The sequence below is a fragment of the Astyanax mexicanus genome, chromosome 1 (genome assembly GCF_023375975.1).
Source record: "Astyanax mexicanus isolate ESR-SI-001 chromosome 1, AstMex3_surface, whole genome shotgun sequence".
NCBI classification, from domain to species: domain Eukaryota; kingdom Metazoa; phylum Chordata; class Actinopteri; order Characiformes; family Acestrorhamphidae; genus Astyanax; species Astyanax mexicanus.
Genome location: NC_064408.1, coordinates 40567612 through 40583492, shown reverse-complemented (window position 1 = coordinate 40583492; position 15881 = coordinate 40567612). Strand labels below are relative to the sequence as shown.

Genomic DNA, 15881 nt, shown 5'->3' with positions numbered 1-15881 from the left:
TTTGTTTTTTTTTTACCTAATATTGTTTATATTTTCTCTTTTGACCAACTAAAAAAATATGTCATATTCTCTTTCACTATTCTTCATTTTCTCTCACCTTTTCTTTTCCACCATTCTTTGCTTTCTTTTTTTTACAGCTTCTTTCTGTTTTTCTTTCAGTTCTTTTTTCTTTCTCTCTGTTTCTAGTCCTTCTGCCTCTAGTACTATTTTTTGTCTTTCTCTCTCTCTCTCTCTCTCTCTCTCTCTCTTTTTCTGGATGTACAGTCTCTCTCAGTGTTCTGCAGTAATTTGACAGTAATATGTAGGTTAGTGTGAGGATGAAGATGATGGGATGGTAGTGGAATAGTGGTTGGGGGGGGTGAAGATGTGGTATTATAGAGTGTGTGTGGGGGGGGGGGCAGTGCCCTCAAGCTGTGGTGGTAGGATGAGAATGGGTGCTGTTGTCTCTGTGCTGGGGTGAAAGTGGGTCGTAGTGTGGAGTAAAGCAGAAAGAGCGTCTTTAGTTGCAGGACAGTGTGTTTGATGTGGAGTTAAAAGCATGTGGAGTTGCTTCAGGACACTCCGCTGACCCTTTCATCCTCTGGGACAGACTGGAGACGATGCTGCTGCACAATAACCCACAAACAACAGCAGGTATTAGAGAACCCGTATCACGCAACAGCAGCAGCTTTTTAAATGAAGCTGTTTGATTTAGAACGTAAGCAGTGTGACGGTTTCAGAATGTAATGAGTGTACAAGAAAACTAAACACACAACACGTTTATAATTAGCTGTTTTTGTGATTTCACCAAAAAAAAAAAAACAATTACATGTATCTGTTCAGCCTACAGACAAAATTAATGGGTATCAGTCCTAAAGGCACAATAACAAAACTTTGTTTAAATTTTGGACACATAAAAAAAAAGATATGGTGCATAAAGTTTACAAACTTCATAAAATATTTTTTTAATTATATAATTATATTTAGATTATGTATATTTGTAAAACATGGTCTTTATTTTTATGACAAATTGGTTAAAAACATCTTATGCATAAAGAAAATTAAAACAGGCTTTTCAGTTACAAAAAACAAATTCATGTAAAAAGTTACAAAGATAATAAAATAAAGCAAAGCAATAATTAAATTAGAGCTAAACTAAAAAGTAAAGTGGAGAAATTAAGTTCAAACTGAAATAAACGTACAAATAAAGAGAATTAAATTTTAATAAAGAAAAAGTAAATATAAACATTTGTTTTTAATAAATGTAAACAAGTTTTTTAATAATTTAAAGATTGAGTTAAACATTTTAAAAGACAAGTGTAAAAATGATGAATAAGGGTATAATAAAAAGTTAAAATCCTATGATAGTTTATATATATTCATATATAAATAGGAATAGTTTTTATGGGGGATATTGTTTTCTTTTATTTATATAAATATGTATTTTTTTTGTTTTCGCAATTTTTTTTTTATAGATTCTCTTAAGTGAATTAAGTTTTAGAAAGGCGCTCTATAAACTAACAGTTGTTAATAATGTTTTTTGTTAATAATAATCATGATTTACACTTTCTCCGAGTGTCAGTAGTGTATAAATCAGTGTGAAATGAAGTGATGTTTTTAGATCACAGTAATTAAAGCTTTTTGAGGAACATTTAAAAAAATAATCATTATAAAAAAAAGAGTATTATTGCATATCAGTGTGATTTTTTCTATTCTCACCCCCACGAGACAATCAGACATCATTAAGCGTAATTTTGATCCGGTTGTGTAATTTGTTGGCAGTGAAGCAGGCGTGGTGTTTCTGAGTAAACTGATTGCTGCTAATGTGGTGAAATTAGCGTTGTGAGCGCTAGCGCTGAATGTTAATGGAGGCGGGATCAGATCTAACACTGTGTGGAGCGAGTCCTCCGCTCTGTTTCACTACTCGTTATTCACAAACACAGGGTATTAATAGTCCCGCTGATCGACGGGGCAATGCCCCGTAATCTGGACAGCGGTTTGGACATTATTCTGATGTGATCTTTACACTGTTAAAGGACCTGTGTTGTTTTATTTATATTAACAAATAAAAAGTTGAACTCTCTGGACTCTTTAACTTCACGTTATTTAACTTCAGGTTGTAAATGATGTTTAAATATTTTTTTGTTTGTTTTTTGTTATGTTCAACCACATAATAGAGTTAAGTATGATTGATAAATTAACCCCTGGTCAAATTGGCATGTATTGATTAATGTCTAATAATAAAAAAAATCCACTTCTGCACATTTTAATACACAATTGTAAATATACATTAATTTTTGTATATTACATTTAGTAAATAAATATATTTTTTTATAGAAAGTACAAATTGACTTTTTTTTATAAAAAAAAGAATGGATAATAATGTTTATTATAATATTAATTAATAATTATTGCATTTTTACTTCTTGTTTTTTATGTGCACATATATGTATATATTTCTTCTGTTTATATATTTGTTTATTTCTCCTATAGGAGCTACAGAGGAGCCAGAGGTGATTCCTGACCCAGCGAAGCAGACTGATCGTGTGGTGAAAATTGCTGGAATCAGCGCCGGAGTGCTGGTGTTTATTCTTCTGCTGCTGGTGGCCATTCTGCTGGTCAAGAAAAGGTAAGATAATAAGCACACACACACACGCAAACACGCACACACACACACACACACACACAGACACACATACACTGTTCATACTTCCTCTATGTTCCTTTTGCTGTTTCTTTCTCTATTTGATACACACACATGTGCAAACACACACACACACACACACACACACACACACACACGTACCTGCAAACAAACTTCAGCATCAACCATGTCCATCTCACCACATGCATTGGCCACTGGCGCGTTGCTACACACTGACCACTAGAGGGCAGCACTAAGCATACAGATGTGATTTGAGAGTGTGCATGTTAATGTGTGTGTGTGTGTATTACAAAGAAAGTAACAGAAAGAAATAGAGAGAGAGCAAGAACATGTTAGCAGTGCGTGAACAGTGTGTGTGGATGGTTTTGTGTGTGTGTGTGTGTGTGTGTGTGTAAACTCTGAGAAAATAGCAAATTCTGGATAAGTTTTGGAAAAATAAAAATACCCAGAATGTTTTGGAAAAGTCATGAAAATTTGGTCTTTACAAATCTTTGTGTTTAAGTTTATCGACGGAGAAAATCTGCTTTAAGCTAACAAATACTCAGGATCTGACACATATTTTATTATTAAACATTGTGCTTCCCTATTTTTTATCAGATTCATTTTAAATCTATTTTAATTATAGTTTTAGTTGATTTTTGGTTTTATTGTTCATGACTCCACTGATGTTTTAAAAATCATATGGTCATGAAGATTTGCCATGAAGGCATGGAAAAGTCATGAAAAAATCATGGAAATGTATTGATTTAAAAGCATATGAACCCTGAAACTGTGATGTACATCGTCTCTGCACAAGGCAGTTTGCATTGTCGTTCTGGGAAAATGAACTACAGAGAGAGTGAACTGAAGCACTGCAGCACAGCTCACACAGTGGCTGGTTTCGAGCGCAACATTAGATTCACTCAGCTGATAAATAAATAGTCTATCTGACCTGATTAAAGCTGTACAACTAGATGTTTCAGTTTCATTTAATGATCTGAGGCTCTTACACTTCATTTAAAAGGAGAAAACTCACCTTATCATAATTCAACCCCTTTAAGGGTCGTCACACAATGATAGAGAGAGAGAGATGGCAGAGAGAAGTGGATGGAACTTTGATAGGGAGGGAGAGAGAGAGGCACCAGATAAACTTACATAGAAAAGTTAAGGGAGAGAGAGAATTGATTGAGAAAGAAGTAAAGGGAGAATTGATAGAAAGGGAGAGACCTGAGAGATAGACTGGAAAAGAGAGAGGGAGGGAGGGAATGAGGAGAAAGGAGTGAAGGGAGAGAGAAGGAAAAACTGACTGAGAAAAAGGTGATGGGATAACTGATAAAAAGGAAGGGAGATACAGAGAGAGAATAAGAGACAGAAACAAAGAGAAAGAGAAATACAGAGAGAGAGAGAGAGAGAGAGAGAGAGAGAGAGAGAGAGAGAGAGAGAGAGAGAGAGAGAACGACAGAAAAAGTGGCAACAGATAAACTTACAGAGACCAGTAAAGGGAAAGAGGGAGAGGGAGAACTGAAAGAAAGAGGGAAATACAGAGAGAGAATAAGAGACAGATTCATACAGAGAGAGAGAGAGAGAGAGAGAGAGAGAGACAGAGAGAGGGAGAACTGATTGAGAAAGAAGTTTAGGGAGAACTAATAGAAAGAAAGGAGTATACAAAGAAAGAATAAGAGACGGAACCAAAAAGAAAAAGAGCCCCAGTGAGGGATAGAGGGAGAGAGAGAAAAGTGGCAACAGATAAACTTACAGAGAGAAGTAAAGGGAGGGAGAGAGAAAGAGAACTGATAGAAAGAGAGGGAGATACAGAGAGAGAATAGGAAACATAAACAAAAAGAGAGAGAGACTTAGAGATGGATACAAAGAGAGAGAGCGAGACAAAAAAGTGAGAACAGATAAAGTTACTGAGACAAGTGAAGGGAGAGAGAGAGGGGGAGAATTGACTGAGAGAGAGAGAGATACAAAGAAAGAGAAGAGAAGAGCGAAACACAGAGAGAGAACAAGAGAGAGAGAGCGCTAGGGTCTTTATTGATTTTCTTTCTGTGTTCAGATTAACTTCCATAATGAAGCCGGCAGGCCGAGCCAGAGCGTTTAGAAAAGCTGCATGTACTATTATTCCCCGCTGAAGAAAGAGATTGTTTTAAAGGGAAAAAATCAATTACTCCTCCTGTTTCCCTGCACCCTCAACTCTCTCTCTCTCTCTCACTCATTCTCTCTCTCTCATTTTCTCTCTCTCTCTCTTTCTCTCATTCTCACTCCAGCACACGCGTTCACACATTCGCTCCCTATAGCGTGTGTGCTGGCGCCATCATGTGGTGGAACTGCAGGATTAAAACATGCAGCGCTTCGCTTGCTGCTCAGGTATCGGAGCCTGATATATAAATATATACCTTCATGAATTATGGATTAGAGGTTAAAACGACAAGCAGCTTGTAGTACATCTATCATCCCTCCGATCGTTACTTTGTGATTTAATTTTTCTGTCATAAAAAAAGTGATTTGACAGGGGAACACTGAGTTTCTGAATACAGATGGAAGCTGATTGTGTTAGCAAATACAACGCTACAGTAGATTCAGCCTGAATCTAGAAGACAGCCTGGCCGTGTCTGAGGGTGTGTATAGAATATCTGGTCAGATTTTAGGTGTAACCTGTCTACACCTATAACATATTCATGGGGTTTTGGGTAACTGCGGTGGTGATGTGGTAATGGTGGTGTTGGATGGCTGGAATAATGAGATCATACAGACTTCCGATAATGAGGTAATGGAGCGTCAGGGTAGTGGAGTGTTGGGATAACAGGATAATGCAGTGCAGTACTAGGTTAAAATGATAAATAAATTTTGTGATATAAAAGTAGTGAAATGAAAGCATAGTTGAGTATATACAGTATGTATTGGGGGTGCTAATAAAATGAGGTATTGGGGCATTGAGGTACTATGAAAATGGAGTACAAAGGGTGTTGAAGTACTACGATAATTAAGTAAAGATGTATTCAGGATAGTAGGGTAAAGAATTAACAGTAAATAAATGACTATGATTTGTGTGTAGAGGACTGTTGTGCTATGATAATGTAGTAAAGGGAAAGTGAGGTACTAATAATGGAAGTAAAGGGGGTTTGAGGAACTGGAGTTCTATCATATTTGAGTAAAGGGCTGCTTAAGTAATCTGTTAATATGGTAAAGGGGTCTTGAAATACTATGATAATGGAGTAAAAGGGGAGTTGGAGTAAAATGATAATGATGTAAAGGGGTTTTAAAATACTGTCATTGAAGCAAAGGGGTGTTGAAGTAATATGATTATGTAGGAAATGGATGTTAAGGAACTGGAATAATGGAATAAAGATGGATTGAAGGAATATGATAATGGAGGAAATGGATGTTGAGGAACTGGGATAATATGATAAAGGGCTGTTGAAATATTACAAAATGGATTAAAGGGATGTTAAGGAATTGGGATAATGGAGTAAAGGGATGTTGAAGTAATATGATAATGGAGTAAAGGGGTCTTAAATTATATAATAGTGGAGTAAAGGGGTGTTTAAATATTATGATAATAGAGAAAAGGAGTGTTCAGGAACTGGGATAATGGAGTAAATGTGGGTTGAAGTAATATGATAATGGAGTAAAGGGGTGTTTAGGTACTGGGATAATGGAGTAAATGTGGGTTGAAGTAATATGATAATGGAGTAAAGGGGTGTTTAGGTACTGGGATAATGGAGTAAAGGGATGTTTAGGTACTGGGATAATGGAGTAAATGGACGTTGAAGTAATATGATAATGGAGTAAAGAATGGTTGAAAAAATATGATAATGGGGTAAAGGGGTGTTAAAGTGATATGATAATGGAGTAAAGGGGTGTTTAGGTACTGGGATAATGGAGTAAAGGGGTGTTTAGGTACTGGGATAATGGAGTAAATGGGTGTTTAGGTACTGGGATAATGGAGTAAAGGGGTGTTTAGGTACTGGGATAATGGAGTAAAGGGGTGTTTAGGTACTGGGATAATGGAGTAAAGGGGTGTTTAGGTACTAGGTTAATGGAGTAAATGGGTGTTTAGGTACTGGGATAATGGAGTAAAGGGATGTTTAGGTACGGGGATAATGGAGTAAATTGGTGTTTAGGTACTGGGATAATGGAGTAAAGGGGTGTTTAGGTACTAGGTTAATGGAGTAAATGGGTGTTTAGGTACTGGGATAATGGAGTAAAGGGATGTTTAGGTACTGGGATAATGGAGTAAATGGATGTTGAAGTAATATGATAATGGAGTAAAGAATGGTTGAAAAAATATGATAATGGGGTAAAGGGGTGTTAAAGTGATATGATAATGGAGTAAAGGGGTGATAAGGAACTGGGATAATGGAGTAAATGGATGTTGTGGGAAGTACTGTCATATTAGAGTAAATGGGTGTTGGAGTACTGTCATTTAGGGTAAAGGGGAGTTGGAGTATATGGTAATGGAGTGAAGGGATGTTGGAGTTCAATTATAATGGTGTAAAGGTTTTTAAAATACTGTCATATTGGAGTAAATGAGTGTTGAATATTATGATAGTGGAGTAAAGAGGTGTTGAACTGGGATAATGGAGTAAAGGGATGTTGATGTATTATGATAATGGAGTAAAGGTGGATTGAGAAACTGGGATACTGGAGTAAATGTGGGTTGAATTATAATCGTTTTGGAGGTGCTGGTGTTGCAGTATTGGGGGAATGGAGTTTTACGGAGCATTAGTCGGGCTGTGTTGCACGCTTTTAATTTTCAGCTCAGTTTAAAGCTTTTTTTTTTTTTTTTTTTTTTTGCCACGGCAGCTTTGCTTGTAATATTGCCAAAACAATTACATGGAAATGTAAGCTACAGCAAAACACTCAGAACAGCCAAATCTTAATAGATCAGCGATCCTTGCAGATGTCAATCCTTATTCACAGAAATTACAAACACTACAGAAACATTCTGTTCTTTTTTTTTTGTTCTTTTTTTGTCCTTCTACATTTCTTTCAGTCTGTATCGAGCTGTTCTCCTTCTTCTGCCTCATGTATTGTTAGAGTTAGATGTAGTTTACTTTCTGAATCTTATTAGGGAAAGTTTTATTTTCTCTCACACACCCTCCCACACACTCCAGCACTTTGGTGCACTAGTTGGCACTCGTGCTAAAGTTCAGTGTCTGACCCTGATGTTGGATAGCTGCTTATTTCTTGAGATGTCAGTGTGTGAAAGCAGTGAAAGCATCTCCAGTGCTCAGTGTCCATCGCCCCAGGTCCTGGCTATCTGTGGCCAAATCATTAGCGGAGATGTTTCTGCCCGAGCCGTTGAATCCAGTGTTGGTTTTAAACAAAATGAACATTCAGAACATCACATGAAAGGACATTATATCATAGTGCTGTTTTTTTCCTCCCCTAAGCGTGCTCTGATGAGAGTGTTGGCCAGGCTTGTGGTGTGAATTGGCCTGGGTTGCTGTGTGTTTAGTGTTGGCAGAAAGCCTGCGGTGGAATATACGGCTAGCTCCTCGTCCTGGGTCATTTGGCTCTAATGAGGCAGAATAGGCCCTTTTCACAAAAAAACGGAAATACGTAGACACTGGGTAACACAAGTTCCTGCATTCCCGGAGGCCCTGTCATTTCAGCTCACCATGGAACGGTTTTTCACTGCATCCCTGTCGTCGCTGCCGAGACTAAGGTTTGAAGATGTGTCCAGAATCGTTGGAGAACATTCAACAACGAAGGATTCTAAGTTGAATAAAGGCTACAAGTTCTTTGTGGAAGAGTTCATCCACAGCTATCAAGGTAAGCTAACGCCAGCGAACGTTAGCTTTGTTTACATATGTGCTAGCGTTAGCTAGCTAGCTAACGTTTAGTGTAGGTTTTAGCGGTCCATTTGTCATTCTACAGGGTAGTGAAATGATGTCTAGATTAAACAGTTAGTAAATAATATTAAGTATACTGACAGCTTTAGTTAACGTTATCTAAGAAACAAGTAAGGCCAGCTAAGGTAGCTTTGTTTACATGTGTGCTAGCTAGCACATCAAGGAAATCATTACAGTGGGAATGCAAAGCTAAGTGTTATTGCTTGTTCAGTGTCCAATATAGTCGACAGCAAGGTGATTGTGAGAGCTAGATGCTACCGTTCGATGAGGAAGAACGAGGAGCCACACAAACTTGAGGTTATACTTGGTCTGCTGGTGTTCTGTCGAGTTGTACTACCTTGTCAAACCGTGCTACCCTAGTGTATATGTTGTTTTTAACTGTAAAAATACAAAAGAAGCACTATATTAGAGCCTGTTCCCATGAGAAGTCCCAGTAGATGTAGTTAGTATATTTGGATAGCATAAATCACTGTATCATGGTAAAGTTATGGTAATGAGAGCTCAGTGCAAACTGCTTTTATATATTTTGTATAATAATTAATGTATTTATTATTATTTCTTATTTCCATTTACACTTTAGTGCAATGGCAGTAAGTCCATGTTGTTTAATGCACTAAAACATATATATATATATATATATATATATATATATATATATATATATATATATATATATATATATATATATATTTATATATAAAATAAAATCATTTAAAAAAAGTGTAGGTCAGCGCATGCGCAGTGCATTTAGGAAGCACGTATCGATGGGTAGCATAACTGGACAGAACACCCTGGTTGGCTTGAAAGTCTGTTGGAATACCTTTGTTCATGCTGTACCTTTTATTTCACTGCAGTTTGCAGCTTTCTTTCAGTTCTTCTTATCACTTCATTTGAGAGTCTGCGGTTGCAGACATGTTATTTCCCTGCAATATGCAGCTGTCCTATAATGCTCTGTATACTTGACAGTTCATTAGCCAAGCTTATTTTTATTTACTTTAGTTGATATTAGTTAGGGTTGTGGTTGCAGATGCTTACTTTCCATTTAATATGCAGATTTCCTGAAACGCTTTGTATAAATTGGTAGTTCATTATCTAAACTTATTTTAATTTATTTAGGTGACTTTGGAGGCACACAACTGTACCCTGACTGCCCATGTATGCAGTTGTGCAGCTGGTAAAGGGTTGTGCAATCATGTAGTTGCACTGCTTTTTCAAACAGCCCACTATGTGCAGCTTAATTTGAATGCTGTGCCACTGCCACTGGCCTGCACAAGTGAGCTGCAAAGATGGCATAGGCCAAGGACTCAGGTATGTGTCATTACTTCACATTTAGTAATTTATTTTAATAATGGCAAATGTAAATAAGGCTACTGTTCCTATTAACCAGTTAGTGGGTTTTCTTTTGCTGTATTACTGTATTATTTCTCAATCCTGATCCTGAATTAATACTGCCCTGCTCTCCTAACACATCTGACCAGATAAACTATCCTTTCTGGGCTCTGTTAAAGCATGAAAAGCACAGCACTAAACATAAAGCATTAACAAGTACAGAGCAGTTGGTTTTGGCACCCAGAATTGAAAAACATGAAATGAGCCTAAATGTCCGTAATGTCAGTTTTGTCATTGTATTCATGTCAAGGGAGTCCATCCAGAACCATTGGGTCAGCTTATTGTGAGGAAGCCTAAAACACTGCAGAAGACTGGAGTGAAGTCTACTCTTTACAGAGCTTATCCAGGTGAGACAATTACCTTTATTTTCATCTAAATTAAATATTCAGAGGTTTAAATGCAAACAGGTTTGTTACATTGACACTAATTATTTTAATCCTTACCTATAGGCCCCCTTCCTGATGAACATGTTTTGGCATCGGCAGAGAAACTGAGTCAAGTCAGCCCTCGTCCTCTACTAGCGACTGTGTTAGAGAGCCTCTCAGATGTTGAAATTTTTCCCTCTAAGTTTGGGCCAGTGCCTCGTGGAAGTACACTGTCTTACCAGTGTCCTCTTGTGAGTACAGTGACAACCGGTCCCGACACTGTGAACTTTCCTGTACTGCCTGTTGCTGGACATTCACTGGGATCCAATTTTAACTTTGTTCCCAGTCACCATCAAGCCCTTCATTTAGAGTCTTTAAAGGTGTCTTTTAGTATGGCGGCAGAAATTGAAGAAAACACCAGACTTCAATCAAAATGCACTGCATGGGCACAAATTCGTCAACCAAGGGTAACTGCAAGCAGGTTTAGAGAGGTATGCCATGTGGTAGGGGATTTAGCTGGGCAGTCACTAGCAGCTCGAATCATTAGGGGGACAAAGCAAACGTGTGCTATGAGACGTGGGTTGGACCTTGAACCAGAAATATTGAGAACCTATTCTCAAATGGCAAATGTCACTGTAATGCCATGTGGTTTGGTTGTGCACCCAGAGGCACCACATCTAGGAGCCAGTCCAGATGGGAGAGTGTATGATCTTTTGGAAACCCCACCATTTGGGCTGGTAGAAGTAAAAAGCACCACAGCTGATAATATAGCTGGAGTTTCATTTATCAAAATGCACAAAGATCAGGCCAAACTAAAACAATCGCATAAATACTACTGGCAGGTTCAAGGCCAGCTTGCAGTGACTGGTTTGCAGTGGTGTGACTTTGTCACAGACACAAAAGGTGACCTCACAATACAGCGAATTTGGAAAGATGATGTTTTTATAGCATCAATGAAAGACAAGTTGGATGCTTTTTATCACAACATATACATGAACATGTATCTTTCCATGGTCTGAATAGCATTTGCATTTTAAGACACTGAAGTGTGACAGATCTGTAAATATTTTATGTATATATAAATGTATAGTGTATAGTGTATAGTTATTATTTTTCATGCACCTACTTGCAGATCATTTGATTATTAAGCTTACAATTGATGGGGAAAAATTGAAAACTTCTCTAATGCAGGACCTAGATGGTGTTTGTAAGAAACCTGTAAAATGTTTTATAAGGATAAAAGGTTGAACATAATCACATGAAAAAAGGAAAGTGAGTAGCAAATGTGTTTTTATCTTTATTGTTTATTGAATAAAATTCAGAATAAAAAAAATCATTGTCTCAGTATGTCATTGTTTTGGGCAAAAATAATTATAGTTTTGATTTTTTAAATTGCATGTAGGACCTTTTTGAGCTACATAGACAAACATGTTACATCATGAAACTGATTAAAAAATATTAAATGGATATGAACAAGTATGTATGTTCATTCTTCAAATCATTCACTCATGGATCAAGGAACATTGGTCCCTGGTAATTCACCATAAAACAGCAATTATGCCAGATCTGATTGATGCTTCCAGCCAGGCTAAGGGGCACAGTAGAATCCCAAATATGGTTTTCCTTAACCCTGCGAATCACTCTTTCCACAAGGATCCTGAGGCGGGCAATTGCCTGTGTTTGTTCACAGTCCTTTTTGCTGAACTGTTTTCCATGTTTGAATGGTGGGATGATTAGTCTTGCACCTTTAGTTGCCAGCATATCCTCGATGATGAAACCCTTGTCTGCCATGATCTCATCTTCTGGTTCCAGCAGTTCCAGGATTCCTGACTGTCTTGTGATCTCTTTGTCAGAAATCGAACCTGTGAAGAGGCTGGAAATGAATGTCACTGCACCGCATGGCGCTACGCCAAGTAGACCTTTAAATGTAGTTGTGTTCTTGTAGTTGGAGAAGGTCTCAGAGTGAAGTGTCAGAGAGGTGGCGCTCTCGCAGCGAATTTCTGTGCAGTCAAGTATGACTCTCAGTTTTGGACTGTACTGTCTAAATTTCTCTGGCATGGAGTCAATTACTTGTTGCCTGGACATCCAAATGGGTACTGAACCCAGCACAAAAAACAGGTAATTTGCCCATGTAATAATTATTCTGCTGACTGTAGCTATGCTTACTCCACAGATGTCAGCAATCACCTGCTCCTTCAGTCCAGCAGCGACACGAAGGCAATAGATAAACAATTCATCTAGGAGGTGGATCTTCCGTGCAGGGCTTGGTGTTGGGATTGCTGCTTCTCCCCTTCTTTGGGCCTTTGTCCAGTAGATTAGATGTGTGGCAGATGGAGCAATGGACTCCCAAAAAATCTCAAACACTTGCTGAGAAGGAAATCTGGTGTAGTACCTGATGGTCTCATCAGAAACACAAAATCTGCTCAGGATGCTTGATGACCCCTTTGATGTTTTCTGCAACCTGTCCTCCAGCTCTTCAATGTATTGCAGGGCATCATCCAACGCACCTACAAAATATATGAACATCATTATTATTGTGTTACATTACAGTACTTTACATGGCATAATTAAATGCACCTATGTGGCATTAATAAAAAATAAAACAGCTGGAGCAAATGTTTTGCTATCATGCTTAATAATATAAAATTAAAGAACATATGCAAGTTTAAAACTAAATTGATCTGGATATATTCCAATATTTCATCCTCTATATCAGCATTGTAAATGGGTGATATTAGTACTTTGAAAAATGAATATGCCCAATAAAACAGATTAGTCCTGAAGAATGTCACGTAAGCTTTTTTTTTTTTTTTTAACTGCTCCCTGTTGAAATCGTCAGTTTCTGCTGGTAGCTGGTTTCTTATGGTCCAAGCTGCTCTTTTATGGTCAAACTAGTTGAAAAGCAGGGTAGAACATACCCTATACTGGTAAGATAGCTTGTTAACCAGCTCTTGACAAGCAGAGTGTATGTTGCATTTGTCTTTGGTTATGTGCAGAATAGTCAGGGTTGGTCATACTGGATGTGTATCTTGGTCAGAATTATCATGCTTGTAACCCACTTGAACCATCAAACTCAACTGAAAAAATTGTCTTACTAGTTTAACCAGCTTATTCTGAATAGCAATTAGGTGGGTAAAGTATGTGATCACGTATACATACCGGCAGGAGGGCGAGCTGCGTAGTCATGGTCATTAGCGAAAATGCTAGGGTGTTCCACAGCCTCCGACTCCAGTGGACACGGTACTCCACGCCGGGAGCTTGCTCTCTCAAATGCTGACGGCCTTTGAGGGGGAACATTAAAACTGTTCCACTGAAACCGAGTGGGAACAACACCAGCTTTCAGTCGCGGGCTTCCTTCTGCGTAGTCTGCAGCAGTGAAATGCATGCTACACACAAAGGTACTTCCCCGCCGAATCACAAAGTTCGTCCCCTCATCTCTCCTAATCGCACGCACCCATTTTTTCTTCTGCTCAACATCAGCCGGAAAACTATGGAAACGAAGATACGGTTGTTTTTGTTTTGAGTTTGAACACCTAGGTACACTGCAAAAGCTCTTGTTCTTGGACTCTGCCATCACTGTTTACTGTTTACCGGAACTAGCGTTACCCGTTCACGGCTGCTTCCGGATGAAAGAATGCGGAAGTGTGAAAAGGGCCTATTCTCTTATCCCTGCTGGAGCGGATTAAAATGTATTCTCGCTTGTTGAATTTCCAAAAATATGATCCATGCCCTGCAAAGAGGACCAAAAAGGAATAATAAAAAAATAATAATATCTTAAGGTCATGTGACCTAGGCTGTTAGTTATTAATATACTTATTTATCTATTAGAGAAGTAATAATTCACTGTGCTTCAAACTGATTCGATATGTAGTGGTATTTTGTAAGGTAATTTCATCATTTTTTTATTTGTAATCTACCCAGATTGGCTTAATTAAATCTTTACCTAACCTTAACAGCACAAAGATTGTTTAATTGATTATTAAATAGTTCACTCAGAGTTCTGTGAATATATACATAACATAGCTTTCCACATGTAACTTACTCTGACATAGCATCCAGATGCCTCATTGAAAACGTCCTCAAAGACCATAATAGATGAATCATGATATTTACTAAATTCACAAAACTAATTCAGGATAAGCTCCACAAGAACATCACTGGTCTAAAATCAGTTTAGAGAGAATCACATTGTTTCAAAATCAGCGCAAAAACATTTTAAGAGAAATGTGCTGATCCGGGATCAACTCAGTGATCAAAGAGCAGCTAAAAGATAAAAACATGCAGTATCCAGGATCAGCTCAAAGACATTCGTAGTGGTCAAGAATCAGCCAAAAAAAAAAGAACAGCACACCCTCTGGGTCAGAGAGATTAGTACTGGTTGAGGAGCAACCCAAATAGATTTAAGAACAAGATCAGCCCAAAAAAATAACAGCAATGTTGAAGTGTCTGTTCAAAAAGTACACTGCTGATTCAGGATCAGCTCGCAGAGAATTGTTTTGATTCAGGATCAGCTTACAGAAACCAGCATTGATCGTCAGCGCACTGATTCAGGATCAGCTCACATAGAACAGCACTGATTCAGGATCAGCTCACTTAGAACATCACTGATTCAACAAGAGCTCACATAAAACAGCACTGATTCAGAACAGCTCACATAGAACAGCACTGATTTTAGATCAGCTCACTTAGAACAGCACTGATTTTAGATCAGCTCACTTAGAACAGCACTGATTCAGGATCAGCTCACTTAGAACATCACTGATTCATCAAAAGCTCACAAAGAACAGCACTGATTCAGAACAGCTCACATAGAACAGCACTGATTTTAGATCAGCTCACTTAGAACAGCACTAATTCAGGACCAGCTCACTCAGAACATCACTGATTTAGGATCAGCCCACAGAAAACAGCACTGATCCATAATCTTCTCACAGAGAACAGCACTGATTCAGGATCAGCACTGATTCAGCATCAGCTCACAGAGAATAGCACTGATTCAGCATTAGCTTACAGAGAACAGTACTGAAACATCAAGATCAGCTCGCACAGAACAGCAATGATTAAGCAAAAGCTTATGTAGAATGGCACTAATTCAGGATCAGCTCACAGACAACAGAACTGAAACATACTCATCTCACAGAGAACAGCACTGATTCAGGATCAGTTATGAGAGAACTGAAAACAAAATGAGAACTGCATTTATTTAAAAACATCTCAGAAGGAACAAGAATTATTGGAAATCTAATTATAATGCCACTTTTGGGCTGATTTGAACTTCTTTAGTGTTCTATTTGTGTGTTATATTTCTTTGGGATTTGTTTGCACATCACTGATAGCTGGTTATTTTATCACCTGAATTGTATTTAATGGTAGTAATACTAATTTGTGCTTCTGAAGTTTACTACCTATGACCTAAGGCGTTGTACGCTAAATTGTAGAAACTCATATTGAAACTGTGTTTTAAAAATAAAACTCCCATACTCCTGCGTATGGATTATTCCAGTCAGAAGCAACAGTCAGAATGAAAAAGCTAGTAATCTTGTAATACGTAAATTTCCTGACCATCCACCATCCTCCTCCCATAAACCATAGCTACCATTTTTGTGCAACTTTGAAACACATTCATGACTTCTTTAATTTTCCCAG

The 15881-nt window shown here is 37.9% G+C and overlaps 3 protein-coding genes across 20 annotated transcripts in view; 2 read left to right on the top strand and 1 right to left on the bottom strand.

Moving 5' to 3' along the window:
* Window positions 1-15881, top strand: part of ptprk (protein tyrosine phosphatase receptor type K) — a 206385-nt gene that overhangs the window by 154191 nt on the left and 36313 nt on the right. For all 17 annotated transcript variants that reach the window (XM_049478680.1, XM_049478698.1, XM_049478763.1 and 14 more), the window contains one exon: window positions 2473-2608. In XM_049478680.1, the coding sequence (XP_049334637.1) occupies window positions 2473-2608 (136 nt within the window). The remainder of the gene's footprint in view (window positions 1-2472; window positions 2609-15881) is intronic.
* On the top strand, window positions 8261-11512 carry LOC111193945 (uncharacterized). 2 transcript variants are annotated; one of them, XR_007438884.1, is made up of 4 exons: window positions 8261-8401; window positions 9598-9789; window positions 10121-10217; window positions 10320-11510. XR_007438884.1 is itself a non-coding variant. In XM_049478809.1 (4 exons), exons 1-4 carry the CDS (start codon window positions 8746-8748, stop codon window positions 11252-11254), a joined length of 1257 nt encoding a protein of 418 aa, XP_049334766.1. In that variant the 5' UTR covers window positions 8731-8745; the 3' UTR covers window positions 11255-11512. The 2 variants fall into 2 exon arrangements, 1 of the variants encoding a protein (XP_049334766.1); XM_049478809.1 differs by lacking the exon at window positions 8261-8401 and adding an exon at window positions 8731-8778 and having other exon boundaries at window positions 10320-11512.
* On the bottom strand, window positions 11618-13842 carry LOC125801710 (uncharacterized). The gene is made up of 2 exons (XM_049478806.1): window positions 13395-13842; window positions 11618-12742 (listed from the first exon to the last, which is right to left on the bottom strand). Exons 1-2 carry the CDS (start codon window positions 13807-13809, stop codon window positions 11742-11744), a joined length of 1416 nt encoding a protein of 471 aa, XP_049334763.1. The 5' UTR covers window positions 13810-13842; the 3' UTR covers window positions 11618-11741.

Bases quoted from the DNA above. Each gene is read 5' to 3' on its own strand.
- LOC125801710 (XM_049478806.1), bottom strand. From the start codon at position 13,809: ATGGCAGAGTCCAAGAACAAGAGCTTTTGCAGTGTACCTAGGTGTTCA. The intron at 12,743-13,394 runs GTATGTATACGT...TATATTTTGTAG, and splicing joins CGCAGCTCGCCCTCCTGCCG to GTGCGTTGGATGATGCCCTG.
- LOC111193945 (XM_049478809.1), top strand. From the start codon at position 8,746: ATGAGGAAGAACGAGGAGCCACACAAACTTGAG. The intron at 8,779-9,597 runs GTTATACTTGGT...TAATTTATTTAG, and splicing joins AGGAGCCACACAAACTTGAG to GTGACTTTGGAGGCACACAA. The intron at 10,218-10,319 runs GTGAGACAATTA...CCTTACCTATAG, and splicing joins TCTTTACAGAGCTTATCCAG to GCCCCCTTCCTGATGAACAT.